Raw genomic sequence first — 26,129 nt, forward strand, 5'->3', positions numbered from 1 at the left:
CAGTAAATAAATAAACAACAAAGAAGAAAAAAAGTCATGCAGGGAAAGTAAGAGCTGCAACACTTAAAAGGCAGAACTCTACTACTAAATTATCCTCTTCATGTATCTTTGTTGTTGTTTTATGCATCCCTATCACTGCCACCCTCTCCAAGTATACAGGGTGCTTTAAAAGTGCTAGACTTCATGGAGCATTATGAAAGATTGGGCTGAAAGTGTTTTTTTTTTGTTTGTTTGTTTGTTTTTTTAAAGTATTTAAGTCTCCCTTAGCATTTCAGAAATAGAGGTCAAAGAACCACCATTTTACAAAATGATTGATGAATGTCTCTTTTCCTGTTCACATCTGTATTACAACCCAAAACTAAAATATAGACTAGACCCAGCAGATAGGTGGGGATTTTGCTCATGTCTCCCAGGCTTCAAGCTAATAGAGATTTCACCATCACAAGGTGAGAAGCTCATTATTTTAAGCAAAAGACATGCACTACAGTAAAACACTTCTAACTTGCACAAAGTGTATGAGGTTAAACGTACATTCAGGTTCTCAAGTGTTGAAGTTAAAAAGCAGTATATTACCGTAGAAGGTATTCTCTCTAGTTCTCTGTTACATTTAGATTTATTAGACTAAACCTAGACCTGATATAAGAGCATGCAAATTCTAAATGATTACCTGGTTCCAACTTCTACATTATGATCAACAGTATAATTACTCAGTAAATTTAAATTATATATCGATGTAATTTAAACTACTACATATAATATGTCACACACAAAGTTATCTTCAATGTCAGATGCAAGGAAGCAGAGCAAGAGTAGCAACCAGAAGACTGAAATACCAGGTTTAATTACATTCCTTCCAAAACCCTTAAAAAGCTGATGCAAATTGAATAAGTAAATTAGCTTCTCTTGGTTCACACTCAACCATAGAAGGCCAAATCTTGTCTAAAGCACATACCATAACTATTTTTCTTTTTGTGCCTTATATTACAAATGCTCATTTATTGATATATTGTTGGTTCTGCATTAAATTTATTTTCTAAATCAAAGATCTGTGAACACTCTGACTAAACTAACACACTCCAAGTTGGCCTGAAACATTTAATGAACAGTAAATATGATTGTAAATACATATAGAATTAGTTCATAGGATGACAAAATCATAGGATGGCTTTGGGTTGGAAGGAACTTCATAGATCATCTAGTTCATTAGGATATTTTATGTGTAGAAAAATAACAGTATCGTTCAACTTTTTTTTTTATGAAAGTTGGCAGAATTTATTCAGAAAAAAAAATCCTTCAATACTTCATAGATGTTTATGCAGCTTTCCACATTTTCTGCTGAGTGTGTCATTCTACCTGCTAATTACTGCAACTGCTAAAAAACACCTTATTTTTGGAATATCAAATATACAATTCAAAGAGACATGAACTAAGGAAGCTCTGAAACACACTGTTGAGATTTTTAACTCCTCACACAGTATACTAATTCTGATCTCACTGCCATATCTCAATTAAAGCTGTGGAGTGATTAAGTGGAAACTGGACAAGGAGTTGCATTTTTAGTCAGCCTTCATTAAAATTCAAGTATAAGAGGATTCAATAGAAGTTTCAGACTTGATCCATAATTCTTACTGAGATACTTCACATATTACTAGCTATCACTTTGATTTACTTTAAAAAAAAAAAATACTTCCTATAATAATTTGCAATCCTTCACCAGCTCCTATACCCATTTTCTATCTCAACAGAGTTCCTCTGAAACAGAGAATCCATTTCAGCTTGGAGATGAAGACAAAACATTTCCATTTGCTACCCCTGCTAGTCTCTTTTGTAATATGATCCTTAAGATAAGTTTACTGTCATTTTGGTGAATATTATGCCTCTTTACTGCTTTCTGACAATTCTTATCTAAACCTCCAAAGGAGATCCTGACATGCGTATCTGCCACAATTAAATGCAAAGTAATTTTCTTTCTTATTTATAGCTCATATCATTAAAGTTCACAAAAAATATACACATAAGCAATCATTCTTTTGTTAGCCTGAGAAGCAATAAAAGCTCCAGCAGAACCAGAACAACAGAATGTTTTGGTTTTGAACTAACTGCTGTGAATATACCATATTATAAAAGTGAAATTAGTTTTGTCTATTGTAACCTATGAAGTTCTTAAAATCATTCTTGCAATTAAGAGCGCCCAACATAGATCACGATAGAAAACACGTGGCAGTCCTCTGTTGAGAGATTATGAACCATCAGTGGCTACTGTACACAAAATCAGAGCTCTTACATAAGAATGGGACTTTACATAACAATGGGAATTATGTATTTAATCCCTTGATTGCTTTATGTATTTAACCCCTTGATTGCCTTTGCTTCAGTAGACATTCTCGGGCTTCCTGTTGTGGGGCAGTTTTTTAAGAGACTTAACTAACTGGAGAACACACTATAGAAAGCACTCTTAATTTGCAACTGCAATAGGTCTCAGTCCCTGCATCCAAAACATGGCCCACCTTGTGCCTATTTGGTTTCTTTAGTTCACATTCACAGTAACTGCTCTGAAGGGAAAGACTTCAAGAGCCCATGGGAACACATTCTTGTTCCTCAAGTGTTCTGCTTGTCTTTCCTTTAAATTGTTCACACTGACTAGGTAAAGAATACTAAGGGGATGCCCACATATTTTACTTTTTTTTTTTTTTCCTCTCAGGTTTGGGCCTTTAATAGGAGAGTCTGGTTAAATACTATGTTAGGTAATGCATACTGCCTACCTATCCTCTTCTCCAGGTGATTAGAAGCAGAATTTTGAAACCACATCTTGCACTATACTAATTTGAATTTTAATACATTTCAACAGCACATTTTAGTCACATTTCAACAGCAGAACCACTAAAATGGTTCACTGCTCTTTCATGAGTCAAATGTATGTTCTGTAAAAACTTTGAAACAAATGACTTTTCATTCAGAATTAGTATCAGAATTCCAAATTGCAAGATATTCACTTAAAAAGGTCAATTTTCAGCATCTTTCAGCAAGTGTCTGGTGTTTTCATATATTTGCATTTTATTCATTTGCTATAATCATTTTGCAATCATTTTGCAAGCATAATAAGTATCTTCAGGAAGCAGTCTTTCTCAGCATTTTCCACTATAATATGATTTCATAACTGTTATTTACTTTTTAATTAAAAGGAGAGCAAGTTAGGACAGTATGACTGATAAGTGGACCTATACCTCATGTCAGTTGACAAAAGAAGTCAAATTCTCACATACCAATTAAGCTTATTTATGATAACCTGAACTCAGCCTTATGTAAAGTTAATAGACTGGGAACTTACCAGTACTTTGTTGTACTGGTAAGTCACTCACAAATGTTTTTGACAGGCACACACTTACTTTCAGAAAATGTTATAATGGTCAAGGTCTACTTGAGCAGGAATATATTTAATTGAAATGCATCACCAGTATTCCCTTGGATTCATTCTGAATGTACTTTTGCTCCTTGTGAAGGATGGTTTTTCACAAGCACACACATAGAAGGCTTTAGAGTGGATTAGTTAAGGCACTGATAGGAATACATTGCCTCTATACAGGAAGGAAAAGACTACATAGCTTCAAAATATGTATTAAAGAGGGCCAAATCATACATAAAAAAAATAAAAATATCTACAACTAAATCACATGGCTTTTTAAAAGGTTATGGTACCAAGTAACTTTTAGTTGAAATAATTAGCAGATACACAAGACACTGCACACACTCCTCAGTTCTTTTATCATCAGAAAATCACTCTCAAAAATGATGAACAAAACTCAAATTATCAGGAGAAAACCAGTCTTGGGACTGCATCTGGAGAAAGGGGCATTTCTTACACATCCTTGCCCTTTCTTGTGTGTGTGTGTTTTGTTTTTCAGCTATTTTAGTTCAAATTAATGGTGATCTCCTTCAATTAATATGTAAAATACCTCAATTTCTACTACTCTTCCAGCTGATCTTGCACTCAATGTCACAAAAAGTTTCAGGTTTCAGTGCCAGGACAAGAAATGACCAATGTTGGCCTCAAATTCATTTTGGAATGACAATTACAAAAGTAAATACCGATCAAAGGGACCTCTCTGTGATTGGTAACAAAATATTCACCTAAACATTGAACAACAAGTAAAATTGACAAGACATAATTGCCCATCATACTGCCTTTAGAGAAAAACTCACAAAAGCTGCCTTAAACTCAAGACACTGCACTCTGTCTTTTCTGTCTAAACCACCTCATTTGTATGGATATTCATCCATAATAATGTCAAATCTACTGACTTCAAGTGAAGAAGCAACTGTCATTAGAACTAAATTCAAAATAAATCATAGGTTTTAGAGAGGTTTAATGTTTATCTTTGATTAACTAAGAACCCACTTAACATTTCTGTATCTGTTACTGTGACTATAAGAAATAACATATGTTCATATAATGAAGTTTTCTTGTAGCAAAGCTAAGTTGGATACACGCTGGATAAGTTCCTGTTTATTTTATTTTGGAAGGTATGTGCTCAATTTGTCACCTATCAGTCTGTTTTGGGCTTTGTACAAAATACCTATCTATTTAGATACGTGCATATCTTTTAAGATGGAGAATTACTTTCGCTTGTATAATGTTGTCCAGCGTAAATCACTTTGAATATGCAGTTGAGAGATTATCTGTAATTTTGTCTTTCTCTTTCCACATTTTGGAATGTTTAGCAGGATTTACAGCAATCAGTTGACACAGTACTTAGAAGGCATCTCAATTTGACTAGGCACGCCACAAAGCAGAAAACATTAGCTAGCTGGGCAACTCGGCCTTTAAAATGTTGGCAATTTTGAAGTTATTTTTATAGCTAGGAATTACATAGATCCTGGCCACACTGCAGTTTTCTGCTCTCTCACACAAAGAAAAAGAAAAACAATTAATTTTGATCTGGATGCTTCAGTGGCCACAAGAAAGCTGCATCTGTGTTACTAGGTAAGAGCAAGAAAGTGCTCTGATATAGAAACCCTACTGCTCTGAACTGAAATACTTTTTTCTTTTTTTTTTAATTCTTAATTCTTGAAAATACAGCTAAGTAAATAATCTGATACACACAGCTAGGATAAAACATCCTTTGGGTGAAAATCACCTTGTCAAAATGACAGCTTGAGAGGACATCTGCCTCCCTCCAAGTCTTTTGAATCACATTTGCCTAGGCAAATTTGTGACTATTTATGTAAGCAGGAATGAGGATACAGTCATAGGTGTATCAAGGAAAATTAGATAATTGATAAAAAAATTAACTCAGAATCAGTGTCCCAAAAACTAATGGAGAAAGAGCTATCATCCCACTCCATTCCTCCTACAATGGAAATAGAGATGTAATACACAAACCAGATATTTCAATATACCTTTGGTTAAATATCGGAAAAAAACGTATTTTATAAGTATTAAAATAACTTTGTCACCAAAGCATTAGTAAGTTAAATGACAGTTTCTGTGCGTTTGGTAACAATTTATTCATGTATCTGCCATTTCAATAAGGAAGAACTATAACAAAATTAAGCTTCAGTTTTATCTATTGATATGAAAGGATTTTAATGATGAAAAGCAATGCACGCCATCAGCATCCCAAGGCATCTGTGTTGCTACCAAGCAGTCTATTCTTCACCTTGTAAAAATTAACAGACAGTCAGATATGTTCTCATCAACTGAGCTGGAGCAACTTAAAAAGGTGCAATCTTGATCAGTTAGCTACAGCCCCTAAACACAGACCAATTCACTGACAACACTGTCCAGGCAGGCTCCTCATTCTTTTCAACAGCTAGTAAAATATATTAGCATACAGTATCTTCAGTGGTAGTTAAAACTAATCACTCTCAAGGAATCAAATGCCTTCAAGTATTGGTAGAGGAAAGAGTGATAGAGGTATTTTTAGGATTTTCTCACTTCTTGGTGAGAAGTCCACATCTACAAGATAAATGTTTCTACAACAGATGTCTGTACAGGCTACCTTACACGCACATTCACTCAAACCACGGACTGAAGATTAAGCCTAATAGAAATAGAGATTCTAGAGGACCACGGCTGCCAAACAGGATGTTGGTGGCTTAACATTCCTTAAGAGCTGTCAACACAAGTCAGATTTTCACTTGTGATGGGAAATGGACTGATTTGCCTGAAATAATGGCATTCTAAACACACATGACAATATAAGGTGTAGCATAAGTATTACACATGTGTTTCTGCACTACTGCATTATCAGCGATTGAAATGCTGACCAGAATCTTGGCCTTCCTTAACTTGGATTGTGTACAACTCCATAGCAATTTTTCAGTTTTCAAAGTGAGCCTGTTTACCTGGTCTAGTGCACTTGTCAGACTGTGTAATGTATAAAAAGGACAAGTTGTAGTCATGAACATTGTGTTTTACAGCTTGAACTGATCAGCAGTTTCACAGCAGTGCACAGACTCATTTAAACAAAACTGCAGCCTAAAGTAATGGCTTGTACAAGGCAACCAACAGTTTTAATACCTCTGCTTGTGTTCTAGAATCACAGACACAACTTGGTGGAAATCTGGAAACTACGACTATCAGGACCACCTGATTGCTCTTGCTTTCTTATCATTTTTTCCTTTGTAGCCTCACATGAAATACAATTACCTCACAGCTCACAAGCTCAACACTGTGCATTTTATCATGCTGAAATACCACTCTCTACTTAGTCTCTGAGCTCAGATTTTCTACCTCATAATAGGACTGTTGGGAGAACATCCATTGTAACACAGAGCCTGCAAGCTCAAAAAGGAAGATGTTAATTGCCACAATATCTTGACTATAAAGATGTTTACAGAATGAGATTAACAACAATGCAAGTAAGATACTACTTCTTGGAAAGAAATCCATATGAAAAAGATCAATTAACTGTAACGAAGGAAAACATGCCAATAATTCACAGTAAAATGGCTTGAAAGAAACATTACACATTTAAATGACAAATGGTAGAACTGTAAGATCAGGTAGGCCAAAATAAAACACAGTTTTTACTGAAAAAGTAAACCCTTCTTTCCTGCTTACAAAACAAACAGCAAGTATTTTTCATACTGACCTGGAACAGTCTTCAGTTTGTTACTCCCCTCTTTTTTGTTTTTTCTTTTAACAAATTGCTCTACTAAATCCGATGCCTTACCTTTGTTCATATCAAGCAACCGTTGCTTCTTTTTCTGTCTCTCCAGCCTATCTTGCTCAGCCTTTTCTCTTGCCTGTTTGGCTCTCCTCATTTTTTCTTCCATTTCTCTTCTTTTGTTGTTTTCTTTTAACGCCTCCTGTATTAAATAAAATGAACGTGGGATTTAAATTCCAAGGAAGAATAGAAAAAAATAGCAAAAACAGCCTTGCTTGCACAGATATTCTACTCATGTCCCGTAGGTGAAAAAATAAACAGGAAATGGCACTAAAAACTCCAAGCATGGTCAGAAACTTTCAAGAGAACATGATTTACCACACTATTTATACATATTAACATTATTATATAATCAAAAGAATGAACAATGAAATAGCTTTGCATTTTAGGTGACTGAAAAGTTCCAGAAAACTTCCAGCATCAACATAGTTTAGTTTGGTTGGCTGATTTGGTCTTAAGTCTCGTTTAAATCAGTATCTTAATTTTAGGAGAAGCGAAGATGCCATTTCAAGAATTCACTGTGATACAGTACTATATATAGCTATTCAATAAGGGATACTGCTTTGCTGAGATGATGGAAACCACAATTACCACTGATATTAACCTACACATGCACATGAAAACTGGACTAAGAACTGTATTTGTCGTACCTACCATCCTGAAAAACACCTTTTCCTCCAGAAAAAAAAAAAAAAGAGAATTAAGGTTGAAAAAAATATATAAAAATCAATGTTTTATCCTTTTTCATTTTGGAAAGTTCTGTCTCCATATATTCAATCACACTGGACAGAGATTTCATTTTACTGAAACTTCACAGGCTATAATGAAAGTAAATGCCCACAATCTTAGAAGAGAAAGCAGTTAAGAGATGTCATGTCTGAACTAGCAGTAGCCCACCAGCCACTGGCAGATTATGATTAGATCATAGATTCCACATTTTCTAACAGGAAGACTACTACAGAATGGACTACACAACCTCTAAGTTTATTACATGTGGAAAACTACCTTGCGTCAAGCTCTAAGCATCCCAGTTAGAGATTATACAAAAATATATGTTTCATAAATACAAAATATACAGTTTATATCATACAATAGCTGCTAATGGCTACTGAAACACAAGCCATTCAAAACAGACAACTCTCAGAAGAACATCACACTAACAAGTCTCGATTATTCTTGTTCTTTAAGCTGACAATTTGAAAACAAACAATGCAATAGAGCACTGCACTCATATAGTTTTGGATGCATTTTCATAACAATATTACAGAGTTAGTCTAGGAAAAAAATATATAAATTAATATATCTATTAATCTATCATATTAATATATCTATTAATATATCTTATATATATGTATATATACACACACACACACATATATATATACACACACACACACACTGTTGTGATATATATATATCACGTCTTAACTACCCTAGGCCTTGGTGCAGTACTCCTGCAGCTTTTCAACAACTCTAGCATTTCTAGTTAGGACTTAGAGGATCTTTCCTGCCATCCCATCTACTTTTTCCAACCACCCAGTTTTGTGCTGCATTCTTTAAAATTGACTCTCTTCCTTTCCTTTACATATGTCTTTAAAGTGAATACTGAGAAAAAAAGAAAAGGAAGTGTTATTTGACACATCATCATTTTCTAGTGAAAGGAATACCTTTCCTTCATGAAAGCATCCCAGAAACAAAGCACCTAGAATGTACTTGCTTATTATTACTTTCCATCAGCCAGACTGACTCATGTTTCATATTTGCTATGTCACTTACTGCTATATTTAGTTAGTTGGATAAATCGATGAAATATTCACAAGAACATATCACCAGATGTTTTCTACATATTTAAGTGCTGAAAGCAAAAAAAATATTTATCTTTATTTGTAAACACGCCTTATATTTTAATTAATATTGATAATAAATTTGATCATGCTTTTTCAAAGCTGGTTGAAGATGACTCTAAATAAAGGTAAAGAGAACTTGGACTCAGAAGCATGGTGTTGTCTACATGATTTGCTCTGCCTGAATTATAACACAAATTCTTTATGTTTCCCTTATGTTTCTTTCTACAGGGTTATTCTTCACCTTTGTATTGCTTTGAATTATTTACTCTTTATCATTTTCTAGTCCTTCAAACTGTGGACTAGCATAATGATTTTGAATATAAAGATAAAACAAACCTGTACATGCCATGCTGCAAATTCAGGCTTTACCATTCTAGAAATTAACCATGTTGCACAACTAAAATGCAGTATTTTTTTTTTTTTGTGCATGATTTATACAGCAGAAAAACAAACAAAACAAAAAAAAACGTATGGAATATATTCGTGCACAAATTTTGAGACGAGTAGTTTCAAACAACTACAACAAATTAGTTCTACAAAACTTATGCATGCAGTAACATTAAAAGGAATATGCTGATATTATATAAAATAAGTAAAAATGTGATAAAAAATGAGAATTATAAAACTTCTTCAGTGCTCACGGTCTTTGAGATAAAACTAAAGTGGCTGAGTTCTAAAAGGACATCCACTTGCTTACATCCACCTGCTTTTACACAAGATGTGTTCTAATCAACTAATTGCCATTCATCCTGTAAAGTCACAGGAGATAATACTCCTATTTATTTTTATGTTTAAAAATGCCATATGAAATTGAGTTTCTACACCATTTTAATAACATAACATGAAGCATCCACAGAAATTCATTTTTTATGCCTTAAGAAATTTTCTTGCAGATGGCAAAATTTAACAGCAAAAAAATACTTCAATTACTGTATCTAACAGTCTTCCTCAACAACTTTGTCACTTTCATATTTTATACATCATCCTTGTTTTTACACACATATCAATAACCCAGAGAAATCTTGCTTCCCAAAATGTCATAAGCTAGTTGTCAGGGATAGAAATTCCTTTTATTTGCTACAAAACTACAAACAAAATCACTTAAGAAAAGTTGGCCCATTATCATCGTACCCACCAGTTCACCTAACAAATAACAACGAGACAAGCATGTTTTAACCAGTGCTTATGTTCCTCCTAAACTAATCAGGGCAGCACCAAATACCAGTAGGATAACACAGCTGTGCTTTCTCTAATCTCAGTGTTATAGCAATGGAGAATAAAACGTCACAAGAACTCATTTTAAAAAAAAAATGTTTGACTGCATACATACTGGTCCACTTGTTCTGACTGCTGCACAAAGGACAAATCAAAAGAGCTGGAAGGTGTTGGGATCACACTATTATTTAAAAGCTCCATTTATTTCCAAGAAAAGAAATAATCGTTTTCATCAGCATTGCAGGAAATAGGGTCTGATAGGGTTGGGGAATAGGGTAGGACACATGCAGTATAATTACAGATAACATGGCTAAGTATATGGCTAAGAAAGTAGTATTTGGGAATTAATGTGCAATAAAATCTGTAGTTTTCTAAGTCCTTCTGAAAATAACACATAGTAAAAAGCAACTTCATCTGAAGAATTCTTTACCTTAATTCACTTTAAGAAAAGGGTTTTTGTTTGTTTGCTTTACATTAAAAGCACCTTTGACATTAATAACTTACAGTTCCCACTCCAGAACAACTTGATGTTTGCTGGTTTTAAACTAATCTTTGATGAATATACATATTTTTTTTCCCAGATTCTTTTGCAGAGAAGTCCACATACCTCATGCTTATTTCAGAACAGCCAAAACACAGAACTGTGTGCACTAGAAACATGTATTACAGTTGAGGAACATTCAAATAAAAAAAATACTTAGCTTATTTATAGCGTCTTCACACCAGTAGGAAAATGAAAGAATTTGGATAGTGACAGAAAATAAAAATTCACTTATGGCATTTTCTTGCTTGTGTGGTTCCTCAGCTGTTGCCTCCTAAATAGTTATTTATTCACAAGAGAAATTCAATTCGGACTTTTAAATCAAGATAAATATATTGGAGGCCATCTAAAAAGGTTTTCATATAAAATTTCTCTCAGATTCAAACTTGAGTACATAGCATGTACTTGAGTACATAGTACGTATAGAAGCTAAGCACTTTTTACAGTGAGACAGAATATCTCCCATGTTTGAGGAGAATGTAGTTATTTGATCAGTAAGGAAAATATGGAGTTCTCACACTTTCATTTATCTTTTATTTGGTATGCCTTCGTAATCGTCTATCTGTTCCCGTTCTTTTCCAAATTCTTGAGTTTTATTGGAATTCTTAGAGAACAAGAATCCAAAGAACACATTACCAATTGTGCAACGTTATTTTGGAGTATTCAGTGCCAGAGATACCTTCTCTGTGTAGGTTCTCTTTAATTTGCTTTTAAAGGAAAATCACTATTTTCGTTACTGCAATGAAGGTCAACAGCGACAAAGCACGTAAAAGGTTGATAAGTATTTACTGAACAATTATATTTATCTGTTTAAAGGATGAAAACAAACTAGCCTAAGAGCTAAAACTCAGACTAACGTCACAAAGTTAAAAGTTTTTCCAATAGCTTTAGAAAAGACCTTGAATAGTATTAAATCCAGATACTGTCTTTTCAAAAGATTTAATAACGTGGAAAACCCTAAATCATTGACAAGTGAATCTAAAAACAAAAAAAAAAAAAAAAAGAGTTTTTTCTTGTAGACCATTCAAGATCCTCTGTGTTTCTCTTGGTGCAGAAGAGCAGGCAGTTTGAGAGGCTTCCCCTGCCTCCCAGCACAAAGTTTGATGTTCCCCCTTGTGTTTATTAGGATTCACTGAAATAAGGCTCTGATACCCAGCACAGCCAGTTTACAACTTGGTTTCCTTAAGAAGCAAATGAAATATTAATGTAACTCATACTCTGTACATATCTTAAGTTTTGACAGACAAACAGATCTTTGCACACCAACATGGTTGTAAATAGACTCTCAAAGGTAAATTATTAAAAATGAGAAGAAAACAAACCGTAATGCAGATATCGCCTAGGATATTAAAGATGCAGTTGGCTACAAAGCAGTCATGCACTGCTAATGAAGGCTGTCTGTGATCCCTCAGGCCTTCCCTAAATTTCCTTTGCACCAGCAAAATATGTGATCTGAAGTTCCAAGAAATAAATAAAAAACACAAAACTTTATCCATCATAACTCTGTGAACCCAGATTAACTGGCAATTCATCTATAAAAGCAGAGCTAAGACACAGCAGTTTGTTCAATGACATGTTGAATTTCTTGATTGAGCAGGTATGAAACAACAAGGAGAAAAGACTGCTTAGGATACTGCCCTATGGTTCATGCATCACAGCCATTATATCTGACATGAAACATCTTTGGGATGCTGTCACTGCAGATCAAGGTTGCTCAGGACCAAGGCCTGCATTTGCAGGCCCATGGCACTTGCTCTAAGACAGAGCCCTCAGCAGCGGGACTCTGACACAATGCCACACTCATGCCTGGGAAGAAGGACAAAGCCAAGGTACATTAGAGGCACTGCCTCCAGCACAGTCACCTGCCTGGCTTACTACATTTTACATAGCACACAAATTGATGTATGTAAATGTGCACATCACCTTATTTTGCTCATTAAGTACAGCCCATTTGTTTGCAGCTGCTACCTATCATTATGGCTGTTAGGCTTGTCTGTGCCAGCAAGATGGGCATCAGGCAGCTCTTTACTAGACACATCAGGGTTTGGGGAGGGTGCTATCAATATTACTTAATCATTACAATGTCTTCTTGCACCCTACCAATACTATTGCAGAGATGCACTTTCTCATCTTCAGTTTTTTCTTGAGGCTTCTCTTACCTTCTGCTTCATATTCCATTTTGAAAGAATAATCCAACTCTACTAGCTTGCTTTGTGTTTTTCTAAAATTGATAAGCAAATATAAACTTCAGGAAATAAGCTGATTTACTACAACATCAGCAAGCTAACTGAAGATGCAGTAACAGCGATCAATCAAATCATAATTAAGATAAATGAGGAGGTTCAAATTATCAAATTGTTATCTGAATATGAGGTATGAGCAAGCAGAACAATGAACCTGAAACTAGATGAAGTGCCCTTGTGAAGACTCTAACAGCTCAGATTCCTATGAATCCAAGACTCAAAAATAGCCTTTTATCTACAATGATAAGTGCAGATGTAAGCATCTGCAAACTACAAGCATCTTCAGTGGAAGGGTCTCCTTCACATTTAAAATCTTGCCACAGGGAGTAAGTCTATCGTCTACATGAGCTCAACATCTGGGTTAAATTCACAACTTAAGTACTGTGATACTCAAAATCCCAAACTATGCTTGATTTCCAGAGTAGAAGGAGGATTTAAAATCCTCATTTAAATTTTATAAGCTTCCAAGATAATGCCTAGGAATAATGAGATAACTCAATTAGACTTACTGCAATCAGTAATAACTGGACAGTCAGCTTAAAATTTTCAAATGGAAAAAGCTAATACACCCTATTTTAACCCTATTTTCAAGATCTAGAAAGCTTAACTTCAGTTTAAGACCATATTTTTTCCATATTACTTCAGAAAAACATATTTAACAAAAGACTTTGCTATCATGAAATATGACAGCTGTTGCTTTTCTCCAACCACAAGGCCTGTAGCACCACCACACAAACAAGTCTGACTTGCCAGAAACAAGTTCCAATCCCATCTGTATTGCCTAATTGGCAACTACAACAGCCTACACTTGCCTGTCTTCCAGTGCTTCCAAAGGCAGAGCACTGTAATTCAGTTTTTATTATTATCTTTTATGATAAATGTTATTCATCCCTTTTATATTTTTTTTTATATTATTTAAGGTGGCCAATTATCTACAAGTATTAACAGCTTGTTAATAAAGTCAGTGAGTTACCAATTGTATGTGAATGCTTCTGTTTCCAATTCCATTACTTAAAAACTTTTCTGGCCTACATCCATTTTCTGATTTATCATATTAAAAAAAAAAAACACACACAAATAAAAACATTCTCTTAAGCACAGAGTGGGTGTGCTTTCAGACAAGAATTTAGAGACCTTATAAAAGGTTTTCTTTTCTTGTTTGGCTGTGCTTTTTTGTTTTAATTTTTTTTTTCTTTTCTTTTGAGAGGGGCAGCAAGAGCATGTTAATATGGACTATGTTTCTTTTCTAATATTGCCTCCTGGGATACTTTGCTAGAGAAAATACTTACTGTTGATTATTCTTTATTTTTCCATTGCTTTCTTCTAGCTAGAAGAAAGAAGTTGTCTTTCAGACCACATTAAGGAACTGCTATTTCTTAAGCACGAGGGAGAAGTTGCATTCCCAGACAAACAATCAGGAAGAATATACAACCTTTTTTTTTAAAGCCACTTCTGAATTACAAACTCAACTGGTGTGAAACCTGAGAATTCAGCTTGATTTTATGTATTGTCTTCGATAATAAAACATATGATTAGGTAGTAATCTATGTGTTGTATATCTATTGATTTATATTCTCATAGCCAATGTCCCGCTGTATTTAGGGAACACATTAAGAAAAGTCAAAGGAAAAAAAAGTTCCTGGATCATACAGCTTAAAACTGTTTGCCCTGAAGCAAACAAATACTACAAAGAAAAGGGCTTACACGGACATTTATACTCGCGTTGCTGAGTCTATTGTGATGAAAAATATTTTACTTATGAAGGCAACATAACAGATGTTTTGTTTCCTGCCTACTGCTGAATTTAAATCTTACAAAACCTTGAAAGACCACAATACTTGCGGCCCAATGAAAAGTGTCAGTTTAGTGATCATTCAATATGTCATGCCATCTTTTGGGGAGTTCTGTTTTCTGTATCTTTTATCATAGGGTTACTGTAAAATATTCCAGCTACACACTAATCATTTGTGAATCAATAGACACTACTGATAAAAAAGGGCAGTTTATTTCAAAAGTCTCTGAGCAGGAGCCATCTCTCATACTGCCAACTGATCAGTTGTTCCTATCTACTTTCCTTATACTACAATGCAAACCTTTATCCTCATGTACATTTATATCATAATAAAAACATTTCCTTATTCAAAGAGCTTCATCTGTACAAATGCCTTCCTGGATAGAGAAGTCGTCACATTCCACTAGAGAGCAAAAATATCACTTCAGTGAAGGAAGAAGCTTCACTGCATTTTGTGATAAATATGCTTATAAATGCCTGTTTTTACTTCCTTATATTTTACCTCCCCAAATTTTACTCTGCTATTTAAAATTCACCTTTAATACTAAGTACACTAAAAGGGGAATCCACTGGGAAGAACTCAAAAGATTTAACTGTTACTTAAGGAAAACAAAAAAATTTCATCTAATGTTAGAAGTCTGTACTTCATATACCCTCCATAAAGCACACAACCTGATTAAAAGGGAGTTTATGTGCATTTTTAAATGCAGATGTGACAGATTTGGTGGATATTTTTGAATATTCTAGCAACAAAAGAAACAAACATTCAGAAAGTGACATCTTAAATATTTCAGATAATTTGATAAGAAGATTTTGAGACACCAAATTAAAATGAAGAACTGAAACAGAAAAGAACAGGCATCTTGCTTCAGGAGTCTGATAAATCATTATCTGTTAAGGGCCTGAAAACTATACTGAACCAAATGTATCAGGCTGCAATTGTCCCAAGGTTATGTTGCTAATCAAGGACAATAGAGATCAGTATTTACTTTCACTGAACAGAAGGACTAAATCAATATCATCTTAAAAAAATCCTGCTTCAAAACAAGTCCTGCATTTGAAATGCATATTCCCATTCAGTGAATGCTACTTCTGACTCAATTTCCTTCTAATTGTCAGCTCTGACAGAGAGCATACACACTCCTCCACTCTCCACCAAAAACAACCACAGAAGCAGCTTGATTTTTAATTGTGTTTCATTTATAACCAAAGTCCTCACACTCAAGTGCTTTACTTAGCTCTTGTAATGTTCACTGAATAAAAAGAGGATAGGAAGATGTATCTAAGTATGAAACCAAAGAAATAAACCTAGGCTGAGGTGAGGCAAAAGAAGCAGGAAGAAGACTAGCTTAAAACTCACTTTCAAGGTGTAAATATTCTACCTAGTCTTAGGGAAAGAGATGAGCAAGAAGTGGCACAGCCACGTAAAGATTGAGAGGTAAAGAGAATTTCTAAAGTGATACACAAACTTAATTCAGTCATCTCACTACACCCTTGGCACCAATTGCATTTCCTGCAAAAAGGGTAGAGAAGCCTAGGTATAAAAAGGGAACCAATAAAGGATATGTAAATAAAAACAATTCTGTTTTTTCTATCTGCATTTCTAAATTGACTCACTATGTTGCATCTTGATGAATTTAAATGGCTCACAAAGAATGCTTGTTTAGATAAGACAGAGGTGCTCTAAGTTGATTTGTCTACTTCCAATCATATGATTAACTGTTTAGCAGTTTTAACTGTGAATTCCCAGCTATGCAGTGTTTTTTTTCCTCGCGTTATCACAGAACAGCACAAAAATTATTTCTTTTATCACACCAAGTTAGACAGATACTAACAAAAAACGAGGCACGAGAGGTTAATTTAGTACTTGACTAGTAAGTTCCTAGATGAGAAGTTTTAAATATAAAAAATGAGAAAGATATTTGTAAAAAAAAAGTCAATTGCTATTCAGTAAGTCCATGTTCATTTCTCTAAAATAAAAGTCAGCTCTGCCTCTCCAAGTACAGAACACATTCCAGCAGCAATCAATATGTCCCAGAAATTGAGAAAGGTCAGCTACTGTATCAGCTTACATTGCCTCCTGGAAATTTCCTCTTTCCCTGTTGCTCAACAGAATAACAATATATTTCTATGAAAAAATTTGTTGGAAAATTATTTGTGAAGAGAAACTTACGGACCAAAAAGAATATCATTGTATGGCTGATGTACTTTGATCAGAAGAATGAAAGATGAAAAAGCAACAGTGACTGCTCCAGAATTTTTTTTCTGATATGCTCTACATCTTCACATTCAACTTTACTTCTAAATGCTCAGAACTTCTGGAGGGGCATTTAATAAATACTGTTTCTGTCCAACTTGTCAAAGAAAGAAAAGATTTTATATGCATATACTGTTTACATAAATAAATCAACAACTGGCATTATTTCTCCCATTGGATGTATGGAACTTCTGCCAATAATCATCACAGGCTTTAACATGTTTTCCAAAAGACCAGATGTTTTTACTTTCTCAGTGTTAAAATAGCTTGATATGAGAACTACAAGACAGGCATATCGTGCAAATATATATACACATATATATACACAGAATTCTGTCTCTGATCATGGGATATGCCATTCATAACATATTTTTGACAATTATTTTTGGTTCATCTTTAAGGACATGGATATATATTTAATCTCTTTTCAAAAACAGTAGCTGAAATGTATGATTCCATAAGAATCATATATCCTTATCAGCAGTGGCAAATGAATAAAGAAAACACATCATTACAAAGATAGTTGTTTATTTAGTGAGTAAATTTGCTTTCACATGACAGAAGCATACATAGAATCACACAGTAGGAAGAGGGAAAGAGTAGTTAAAGATTAGAAAGGTTATGCAAAGCTAATACAAGACAAATCAAGATTTTCTGAATGGCTGTGTTGAATTTTAGGTACTCGTAGAGGTCAATCACTTAAAACCAGTCATTTAGAACTATATGAGCTGTAGTTTCAATTAAATTTGCTGTATCACAAAATATTTTGAAGGAAAACCTTCCCTAAGCACAATAAGTACCCACCCTGCCATCCAGGAAGTTGAGGAGCTCTGGCAGAGGGGAACTCCTGACAGCCCTGGCATACAATGGAAACACTCAGAGGTAGAAGTGTGGTTATGCTACCCAAAAGGAAGATAGCAGTACTGCAGCAGTACTGCACAGGGAGGGAAAGAATTAAGCCAAAGCTCAGACTCAAGAGATAAAATTTTTAATTGAGGTGAAAAGCAGTGAGGCCTTTTATAGCTACAGAGGCTACTGAAGGAAGATTAAGGAAAAGGTAAGCTGCTGAATGGAGCACAGAACCTAACTTCACAGCCTGAGGTACTTGGTGCCTTCTTCACCTCATCCTTTACCATCAGTGTCTCAGAGGCTATCATCAGCTGACTGATGTCACTGCAAGGCCTCTATTTCATGAAAAAGTTGTGGGACTCAAAGGACATCTCCAATGCCTGGAAAAATCACACATTAGGCTCATCTTCAAAGGAGTGAGGAAAGCTTGGTGAATTACACAGCGGTCAGCCATCACTCACATTTTCAGGCAGATCACAGACAGATTCCTTCTGGAAGCCATTTCCAGTTATATAAAGGATAAGCTGCTGAGTGGGAACAGCAAGAATGAACTTCTCAAGGGCAAACTGTGCCTTATCAACCTGACTACCCTCTAAAATGAAACAACAGGCTCTGTGGATGAGAGGAAGGTGGTGGATGTTGTCTACCTTGGCTTCAGCAAAGCCTTCAGCACAGTCCTTCACAGTCAGTGTTTCTTCAGTGACAGAGATAATCAAAACACCGTTGAACAAAGAAAACAACAGAAAAAAAAAACAACCAATCCCCCAAAAAACAAACCAGGGATCACTTGGAAACAGCATAGGCATCACTCTGATTTGAAACTCATTCATTTGATCAGTATGCATGCTTTAGGAATATTTGGTTCTGCGTGGAACAGCCAGGAGTTGGACTCAACAATCCTCCTTATGGGCCCCATCCAAATCAGGATATTCTGTTGTTCTAAGTTGTATATCTTAAGTTTTTGCTCATTGTTTCTAAATTTCTATCAGTGGTTATGACGTTTAATAGTAAATCCCACATATTAAATGGGTTCAGGTAATTTCTACTTTTGTCATTGAACTTGAACATCTATTGTTTTCTTTTAGAGAAACATCTTACAGCCATCAAGATGCAGAAAATCTTAATTCTTTAAAATAATTTTCCTTATAGAAAATAAAATCATTGTACTGTGAACTTTCATTGTTTGCCCTAGGCCTTCCTCAACTGTCTGAAAAAAATTAAATCCCTAAACAAGAACCTTTATGCCACTAAAGTGTACAAGGTTCTGCTCTAGTTGATACAGTAAGTCAAGAAATTCTCAGAAGGCCTAATTACAATTACTACAACTACTGCATATATCTGAACTAGTGAATTTCACTGAAGTACAAATGATGCTTAGGAAACGAAAGCGTTTCCTTAAGCTATGTTACTCTCAGACTTCACTTTCTTTTTTACTGAAGCTTTAATATTTAAAGAGGCTTAGATGACAGAAGGACAGTTTAAAAAAATTTTAATACCTTAGCATCACACAGATAATTAACTATTCAGACCAACATATAGCATTAAAACAGTATGCTAATATATTACTGTCTCCAATTAAAAAAAAAAAAAACAACAACAACAAAGGAATAAATATCAAGGCAAATTTGCTCTCCGCTTTGAGCATTATCTGGTAATCAGAAGAGAGCAAGTATCTGTGCACTCATAAGAAGAAAATAAAGGAGATTCTGACACATTAAACCCAGATCATATTTCATGGCATAAATTACATTGATAGTTTTTAGAATAAACACCACTTATACATGTCCATAGAGAATTATAAGCAGAAGACATATTTACAGCGTTTATTAGGATTATTTGTAAATTGGCAATAATAATAATTAACAGCAGTTTGCAGAAGCAGTTTCAAAACCTTCATTACTCTGTTATAGCTATTTCAGACATTACAAATAAAGTTTGAAATGCCCTCATTTCTAAGTTTCCTAAAATAGTGAGAATTTGTTGAACCTTGCTGTAAGTACAAGTGAATAGCATTCATACAGAAGAGAATTTATTCTCATTGCAAATTAAAGTTCTTCTTGACTAAATACGTTTCCTTCCTCACAAGTCTTAATATGTTTATCTGCAGTCTGAATTAATGTGCAAATATTCAAAATCAGCAGAACATTCTTGCATGTGATTAAAGTATTTCACTAAGTGCTCCTGGACCTCATTTAAATGACTTAAGCTAGCAAATACTCGAAAAACAAAAACAGCAAAAATCATTCAAAATCAAATAACAACCATTACTAAAGTAATTAGATATGAACTGAAACTCAAATCCAAACACAGCATTTTCATAAATAATTCTTAGTGAAGCTTACAAAAAAAAAAAAACAACAAAAACCCAAATCTCTGCAGTTTTCTACACCATAGGTTTGAATTACATTTCTTAACCCTAACTACACCTAAACGTAAAATGTAAAAGCAATCCTAGAAAGCTGCTTTGCAGCACACTAAAGGTACTTCTGAACAATTGACTGCATGAGAGGCAGCAGTGTGCACTGCAACAAAGAAGTCTGAATGCACAGTGCAAAAACAGACCCAGGGAGGCTCTGGGGTCTCCACACCCAAATCAAAATTTGAGCTAACAAGGTCCTGTGGTATCTGCTCTAAGTTGAACTTGCTTTGAGCTGAAAGTTGGACAGGATGATATCAGGAAGTCCAACAAACATAACTTAACCAATTCAGACAAATACAGCTGTCATGGTTTTATGATTTTTGGTTATCGGTATTCCACATCACAACATCATGCAGTGTACTGGGCAAGAGTAAAGAGCAAATGCTTTAGTTCCGGATACCTGTCTGGAACAGAAGAACTACGTTCCCCAAGAGCCTTTTCGAGTACTGTTATCATTCCTGCTCAAGGGAACAGATATAAGGGGGCAGGTCATCTGACTTGGCCCTCTTCTCGTCTCGCCGTGTTCCCTGTCGGATCGGCTCGCTACTGCTGCACCCGACTGCACGCAAGGCTTCAGTATTAGCGTAAGGCCTTTGGCTCTCAGAGACAATCTTTCTCTCAATTATTGTTGATTTATATTGTATTATAGTGTGTTATCTTACATTCTGATACTATATTTAGTAAATTAGTTTGTTTCTCCTCAGATCGTTGCCGCTGTTTTTAATTATTTTGGGGTAAATTTGTTTCTCCTCAGATCGTTGCCGCTGTTTTTAATTATTTTGGGGTCCCCTGTTTCCCTTCCTGGAGGCGCAGATTTTGTGAAATCCCTCCGCCCCACTAGTCACGGAACCGGGCCGGACCAGCCCTTAAACCGTTGACAACAGCCAATAATATAATGATAGTGTTTTAAAGTATAAAAATAAAGAGCTAACGAAATCTCATTTATGTCTTTGCAGTTTGTTCAACTTGTATCAGCAGAAAATTTATCACGTGTTTTACATATTTGAAATTTCGGTAACAAAAGCCTGCTGGTAATTTCTTCATAGCTAGTGGTTTTAACCCTACACTTTCCTTCAGTTGACTCTGTTCTTTCAGCTATGACAATAACGAATGTCAGTCTCAACTACCACACATATTATAGTTATCATACTGAAGACCAACGGACTGAATCAGTTATTTCTATAGAATGCAACATTTAATATAGAAAATAGAGAAATATTGTACCTGGAAGCTCAAATAGAAGATACCTCCTTGTACTAGGACATAGAGGTAAATCTCACAAAAATTCCTCTCCTTAGTTAACTGGCAATCAATTAACATGGATAAAACGTAGTAAGATAAACAGTACTCTATTTCTTTATGAAAAAGAATTAGCAACACCTAATCAATAACAACCACACAAAAACATCAAAAAGATGGATGCTACTGAGATTGTAAAACCTTAAAAAAATAAAATAAAAAAATCAGTAAGACTATGCTGTACAGTCCAATGTTCAGGACCATGAGGTGGGAAAGCCACTAGGGCATGTTGTTATTACTATGATTTTGTACAGCATTCAGTAGAGCTTGCTACAGTGGAACAAAGATCTTTTACATTTAAGTCAGTAAGACCTCTTATCCTCTGTATTCAACACTTTATTCTCACAGAGTTTGTTACAGAAATTAAAGCCAAATCTACATCATTGGCAATTTTACCTGTAGTTACAACATACATATGCTAGTTTCTTCCATTCCTTCAGAAAGCCACACAAATACTCCATTTTTGTTATCAGTTATAGCCCCTCATATTTAGTTTCTTGCATTTACCCACTGAAATGCTTAAGCATCTCTGATCTTTTTCTCCTTTTATTACTCAGTACCTTCAAATTCAATTATGATCACTGAAGAGCAACAGACTATCCATCAGATCTTGAAGTGGTTAAAAAAAAAAGGAAAACAGAACTATTTAAGCAACTGGAAATACATTCATTCTAATATGCCTTCTAAAAAACATGAGTATTTCTTTTCTAGCTCACCCAGTAGTTTAAATAAATACGTGAGGACAGATTTTTCAACACAGTATTTGGACCCTGGCAGTCTGAAATCCACTCTATTGCAACTGTTTGAAACAGATCTCCAAATTTTGACATTCATATTTCAAAATCTACACCATGGATTTATGAAAAAACAAATGCGTTGAAATAGCTCACAACTATTCCTGTTTTTTGCATGTCTTCCCACAGAAATGCTGCCATGCCTATTAATTTTAAAGGAACTGGTAATTTGCCTATGGTAAACAAAAAAAAAAAAAACAAAGGGAAAAAGAAAAAACAACATTCCCATCAATTTAAAATGACTAGTTAGATATATTGTAGGAAAAGTTTTGTAATACAGTAAACTCGGCACAAAAATTAGGTCTTTAAGTAGTTGCATCTATCACACTAAAACTCAGAGTCCTTATGATTATGCAATGAATTAAGACAGCTACTGGCAATAGATTGGGGAGCAACAGCTGCATGGTAAACAGTGGTATTTCCAAGCAGCGTTAATATTCTCAAGAGACAACGTGACATTCCAGGCATCTGTTTTCCTTGTACACTTTCTATGGTGCAACTGATTACAACTCCCAGACAGCCACTAGGAAGGATGACGTTAAAGCCATTTAAAGATTGAGCTGTTAAATAAAAATTCTCAAATTCCTCCACAAAGAAACCAAGCCCTGGTATCACCGTACTGGCTGGCTGGTGACAGTAAAATAAGCATCTAAATGGATATCAGAAGTTATGTCAGAAATACAGAGCTCAACATGGAAGTTTAAGCTTCAGTTCAAAGCATTATTAAAACACAACCAGATTCCAAAACAATGTGTATACAGGCATATCCATTTAGGCTTAGGCTTTGTAATGGTTTTGTTGCACTTCTATATCATGTCTATTTGTTATATGACAGACAGCAAGTAATTAAAAATTCTGATTATCCATGTATCTTATCAAACTGACTGGTGATTTTGCAAGCTAGAAACTGTAAAATTATAATTACCAGTGACCAAAACCAAAATAATTTTGGAAGCATTCATCTGATTCCCTACCATAGCACAAAATAAAAAATTAAGTGTAACATTAGAAAGAAAGGAAGATGGATTTAAAACTTACTTGGTAGAATCAAAAGGAGAAATAAAAATATAAAATAATGTTATGGAAGACACTACTTACCAAGAACAGAATTCTAAAGTTGTTCAGATCACCAAAGAATTCTTCTATGCTTATTGATTGGGCGTCAAAAGTAAAGTATTCTCCTAAATTCTCATATAATTTCATCATGTTGTTGTGCATGCAGGACAGCTTGTCATATTGCTCTCGTGCATTCTCAGCAAAGGCGTAAGATTTCGTTAAGGAAAACAATTCAATTGGAATAAATCTAGCAGCAAAACACAATACAGCACAAACTTGGGAAAATTTAAAAAATTTGGTAGTACCATCCTGCTTTCAAATATGCTATCTTTAAGTATAAATGCATATGAGTACATTCCAACATAAGATAGAAAATGTCATTGATCTTGTTGGTTTATTTTAGGTTTATCTTAACTTGCAAATTATCTAGATTATCATAGTTGAACAGCACTTCAGCTCCCTGTATGTTTAACGGAGGCAATATAGTTACATTATTTAGTCACAGCTCAATTTACAATTTATGAATTCACAAGGACGATACAGCCACTCAAGATGCTAAGCAGTATTTTCTACCCTCCAACTTTGTTTACCAACATAAACTCACGCATTCTAAAGCTATCAAGAAACAGAAAAATATAAGATAACAAGTAAATAAAATTCTTCTCTATAGAATATTTGCACATTTCTCTGTTGGGTCAGAAGTAAAAAGCTGACTACTCAAATGTATAAGAGAACAAAATACACAACGGATACAAATATTCACTTAATCAATCAAAACTTCTCACCAATATTAAATCAAAGATACAAAAAGCTAATACCTGGTTTCCTTAAGTACTAATGACAAACATGTAATTAGGTTGGAAATGAAACACCAAGGAAGTTGACCAGACTGGTGTCTGTATTTATTCTCTCTTACATGCTATTACCCCCTCCCACTCTGAAAGAAGTACTCCTTGCTTTAATTTCTGTAAAGTGATATTGTTAGAAGGTTGCACTATATTATACATTTTTATTAGTAATCGAAGAGTAAAAAAAAAAAGACTGATTACCAACTCAACAGCTGTAATTAAAAGTTTGGCATAATCATCTTAAATAGAAAGGATTTACTTCTCCTATATGGAAACTTACTCACAGAACAATTTACTTACAAATGTAGAAACAGTACAAGCTGAAAAAGGAAATATTACTTTGCCTTCAAGCTAGTTAGGTTTCAGTCTATTTTATTTTGTTGAGGTTGTTTATATCCACAAAGATATAAAGTCACAAATCACTCTCAGAAAACAGCTGCTACATGATTAAACTAGTTCTGTTGATAGTGAATTGAAGCTGATTAAAGCATTATGCCACACATATACAAACCTAAGAACAAAAGATACAAATTATTTCCTGATCTACAGAAATCATACAGCTCAGCTCCCTGAAGCGTTTATTTGTAACAACTATCTTACACCCAGATTCTCTGATTCTTAATACAGCAGATCTCATGATTCAAACTTTCCCCACATTTCTGTTTCTAATCCAAGAGTCTGTCTAGTACCATGTTTCTAATTACATAATATCTTTGAGATCCTTATCTCTTCAAAACAACAAGCAACCTGGAAATTAACTATGGGAGTAAGGCTTAAAGAGACACCACATAAAACATTTACTTTTGAGGTTGGATTAAATCTCCAAGCAATTCTGAAACCAGTCAACAAATCACATAATAAAGAAAGAAAACTCAGGTAGATATTCTATTCCTAACATCTCCTTAGTGTTTGGATACCGTTGAGTGTCATTTCACAATCTACCTGCAAAAGAGGATCAAGGCTGAAAATATACTTCATTGGAAAGAGGCCTGCATTTCACTTGGATTTCCTCCTCTACTTACAGGGTAAGTAAATGGTCATTAAAAAAAAAAAAAAACAACTTTTTTTAAGTATGACAGAAAATGATTAGAGAACATCAGTTTTTCTAGGAAACTTGCAAGCAATCCTCTCAAATATATAAATATCAAGATTTTAAACCAATAATATTTATTTCTAGAGTTTCATACCACTGCAAAGACAAGAGAATAATAACTATATTGTCATTATAGTTGATGAATTTTAACATGCTTAGTTAGAATTTCAAGCACATAGTGCTGAATCCCTCATCTCAACAAGACAAACCTGGTATAGTTCCATCTTTGATGACATTTAGCTGTATAAAACAAAATGAAAATTTAATGGGAAGAATACATTAAATAGGTATTAATGGCACATTACTGAATTATTGAGCACAGCCTAAAAAATTCTTAGAAAAACATCAACTGCCTTACAGTCAGCAGACTACTGTCTTGAACAACTCACTGAAAATACTGGAAAACATAAATATGAAGGTAGATAATTATACAAATTACATCTGAGGTTTCTTTCAAAAAAAAAAAAAAAAACAAAAAAACCAAACTAGTCTAGTAGAGATGACATGGAAGTCTGAAAAGTCATCAAACATTTCTGATTTGAAACTAACTTTCTGATACAAAGCTCTCAAAGTCCAATCCTCCATTAAGTTCCACATCCATCTTGAAAAATAACAATAAACACTAAAATGAGAAAATATTGATGGTGAAACTAGAACATATTTTACAGCAACATAGCAAACATCTACAGTAATAGCAATAATATATA

The 26,129-nt window shown here is 34.4% G+C and overlaps 1 protein-coding gene across 9 annotated transcripts in view; it reads right to left on the reverse strand.

The window, feature by feature from the left end:
- DIAPH2 (diaphanous related formin 2) overlaps positions 1-26,129 on the reverse strand; it is a 159,865-nt gene that overhangs the window by 36,850 nt on the left and 96,886 nt on the right. For 8 of the 9 annotated variants that reach the window (XM_040698666.2, XM_015278161.4, XM_015278159.4 and 5 more), the window contains 2 exons: positions 23,524-23,688; positions 7,176-7,311 (listed from right to left, as the gene is read on the reverse strand). In XM_040698666.2, coding sequence (XP_040554600.1) covers positions 7,176-7,311; positions 23,524-23,688 — 301 coding nt within the window. Of the gene's footprint in view, positions 1-7,175; positions 7,312-21,570; positions 22,241-23,523; positions 23,689-26,129 lie in introns of those variants that run through there. The other variant, XM_015278162.4, reaches the window with a different exon arrangement.

This window comes from Gallus gallus, chromosome 4 (genome assembly GCF_016699485.2).
Source record: "Gallus gallus isolate bGalGal1 chromosome 4, bGalGal1.mat.broiler.GRCg7b, whole genome shotgun sequence".
In the NCBI taxonomy this organism is placed as follows: domain Eukaryota; kingdom Metazoa; phylum Chordata; class Aves; order Galliformes; family Phasianidae; genus Gallus; species Gallus gallus.